General features: G+C 60.8%; 1 protein-coding gene across 1 annotated transcript in view; it reads left to right on the top strand.

Moving 5' to 3' along the window:
• The window catches only part of ENH_00076250 (Formin 1, related), a gene marked incomplete at both ends in the record, with an annotated part of 2,925 nt that extends 661 nt beyond the window's left edge, over window positions 1-2,264 (top strand). Inside the window, 4 exons of the mRNA XM_013582962.1 lie at window positions 1-1,259; window positions 1,476-1,565; window positions 1,809-1,895; window positions 2,136-2,264. The exon at window positions 1-1,259 is cut by the window's left edge and continues 661 nt beyond it. Coding sequence (XP_013438416.1) covers window positions 1-1,259; window positions 1,476-1,565; window positions 1,809-1,895; window positions 2,136-2,264 — 1,565 coding nt within the window. The remainder of the gene's footprint in view (window positions 1,260-1,475; window positions 1,566-1,808; window positions 1,896-2,135) is intronic.
• Between the last annotated feature and the right edge of the window lie 236 nt (window positions 2,265-2,500).

Raw genomic sequence — 2,500 nt, 5'->3', positions numbered from 1 at the left:
GCAGAATTCTAGGACGCACAAGCAGCAGCAGCAGCAGCAGCAGCAGCAGCAGCAGCAGCAGCAGCAGCAGCAGCAGCAGGGGTTTCCGGTGGCCCTTGCGTCTGTCTTCCCTAGACCCTTCGCCGCCAGCTGTAGACCACCAGCCCTCCCTTTCAAGTTTTTCCGAGGCCCCAGACAGTCAGCAGCAGCAGCAGCAGCAGCAGCAGCAGCAGCAGCAGCAGCAGCAGCAGCAGCAGCAGCAGCAGCAGCAGGGGGGGCTGTTTCGTGCTGCAGCAGTGCATGCGCTGCCCCCCAAGGGCCCCAAAGGGGGTATTCCCAAGAAGAAGGGGGGGGCCCCCGGGGGCCCCTGGAAGGCCCCAGCCCCGCTGCCCCCCCCTAAGGAAGAAGAGGACTTGGGGGCCCCCCTGGAGGCCCAGGCGAAGTTAAAACAGGGTATTTTTAAGAAGCCAGCAGCAGCAGCAGCAGCTCCAGCAGCAGCAGCAGCTGCTGCTGCTGCTGCTGCAGCAAAAACGGCCCCGCCAGCTGCAAAAGAAGCCCCCAAAGAGGGGGCCCCCAAAGAGGGGGCCCCCAAGGAGGGGCCCCCCAAGGGGCCCCCCAAGCCCGAGGCCCCCAAAAAGGAAACCCCTAAAGAGGGGCCCCCCAAGGAGGCCCCTAAAGGGGGGCCCCCCAAGGAGGCCCCCAAGGAGGGGCCCCCCAAGGAGGCCCCCAAGGAGGGGGCCCCCAAGGAGGCCCCCAAGGAGGGGCCCCCCCAGGGGGCCCCCAAGGAGGCCCCTAAAGGGGGGCCCCCAGCAGCAGTCAAGAAACCCCCGGGGCCCCCCAGTCCCCCCAAACCAGCAGCTAAGCTGCCACCCGCGGGGGCCCCCAAGGAGGGGGCCCCCAAGGAGGGGGCCCCCAAGGAGGGGCCCCCCAAGGAGGGGGCCCCCAAGGCGGAGGCCCCTAAAGAGGGGCCCCCAAAGGAGGCCCCCAAGGAGGGGGCCCCCAAGGAGGGGCCCCCCAAGGAGGCCCCCAAGGAGGGGCCCCCCAAGGAGGCCCCTAAGGAGGGGCCCCCCAAGGAGGCCCCCAAGGAGGCCCCCAAGGGGCCCCCCGAGGGGCCCCCCAAGGGGCCCCCCGGGTCGCCCCCAAAGGGGGCCCCTGGGGGGCCCCCCAAGGGGCCCCCCAAAGAGGGGGCCCCCCAAAGCCCTCCTAAGAAAACAATTCGCAGAATAGTGGTTGGTGAGGGGGGGAAGGCAGCGAAGTTCAGCGAGGAAGTGCCTGAAGAAGTAAGGGTTTAGGGTTTAGGGTTTAGGGTTTAGGGTTTAGGGTTTAGGGTCTGGGATATAGAGTTAAGGGTTTGGGGTCCTTGGTTTGTTGGATTTATCGAGAGGCTCAAGAGACTAGGCTTTTGGGCATAAGGTTCGGGGTTAAGGGTCAAGGGTTTAGGGTCAAGGGTTTAGGGTTTAGGGTTTAGGGTTTAGGGTTTAGGGTTTGTCCTGCAGAAGACGGAACACTTCTTTTTGACGCCTCAAGGAACCATCGCAAGTCTTCCCAGGTGTATTGTTCCCATTGACGAGGCGCTGCTTCCCAGAGTGAGGGTTTAGGGTTTAGGGTTTGGGGTTTAGGGTTTAGGGTTTGGGGTTTAGGGTTTAGGGTTTGGGGTTTAGGGTTTAGGGTTTGGGGCATGGGATTTGGTGGCCACACACACTCCTTTGTCTCTTCCTTCTCCTCCGCGCAACGGTGGATTCATCTGCAGGCCTTGGGGTCGCGCCAGGGTTTGGGGTTTAGGGTTTAGGGTTTAGGGTTTAGGGTTTAGGGTTTAGGGTTTGCTGCAGATAAGAAAGTGCAAAGCAGGGACTGAACAGGTGCCGGAGGTTGGATCACTTCCAGTGGTTATTTTGTTGGACGAAAACAACCAGGAGGTTTGCAGGCTTCCTTGGCAAGTGGTAATTCCCAAACCCTAAACCCTAAACCCTAAACCCTAAACCCTAAACCCTCGCCGGTTGTTTTCTGCACGGGCGTCGGGGGTTTCCCTTCAGCTCAGGGCGGCGTCTTTCGCTTGGCTCTTGCGCGCCAGGGTCTTCTTCAGGGCCGCGCGCAGGGTCTAGGGTTTAGGGTTTAGGGTTTAGGGTTTAGGGTTTAGGGTTTAGGGTTTGCTGCAGGACCTTTCTTCCTTCACTCTCGCCCAAGGAGCCCTTTCTGTTATGGCCGCCCGCAAACTGGGGCTGGCGGCCAGACAGCCGGAAACTGAAAAGGCCCCTCAGGGCCTCAAGGAGTGGCTTTCTGGCCAGGTTAGGGTTTAGGGTTTAGGGGTTAGGGTTTAGGTTTTAGGGTTTAGGGTTTAGGGTTTAGGGTTTGGGGTTGGGGGGTTGGGATTTGGGATTTAGGGTTTAGGGTTTGGGGTTTACGGTTTGGCAGCCAGAAGCGGAAGCCAGGTGCTCAAGGAGTAGCTTCCTGACCAAATTACGGTTTAGGGTTTAGGGTTTAGGGTTTAGGGTTTAGGGTTTAGGGTTTAGGGTTTAGGGTT

Source organism: Eimeria necatrix, genomic scaffold (genome assembly GCF_000499385.1).
Source record: "Eimeria necatrix Houghton genomic scaffold, Enh_scaff792, whole genome shotgun sequence".
Lineage (NCBI taxonomy): Eukaryota > Apicomplexa > Conoidasida > Eucoccidiorida > Eimeriidae > Eimeria > Eimeria necatrix.
Note: the sequence above shows the minus strand (reverse complement) of the source record. Positions and strands in the feature narration are given on the sequence as shown.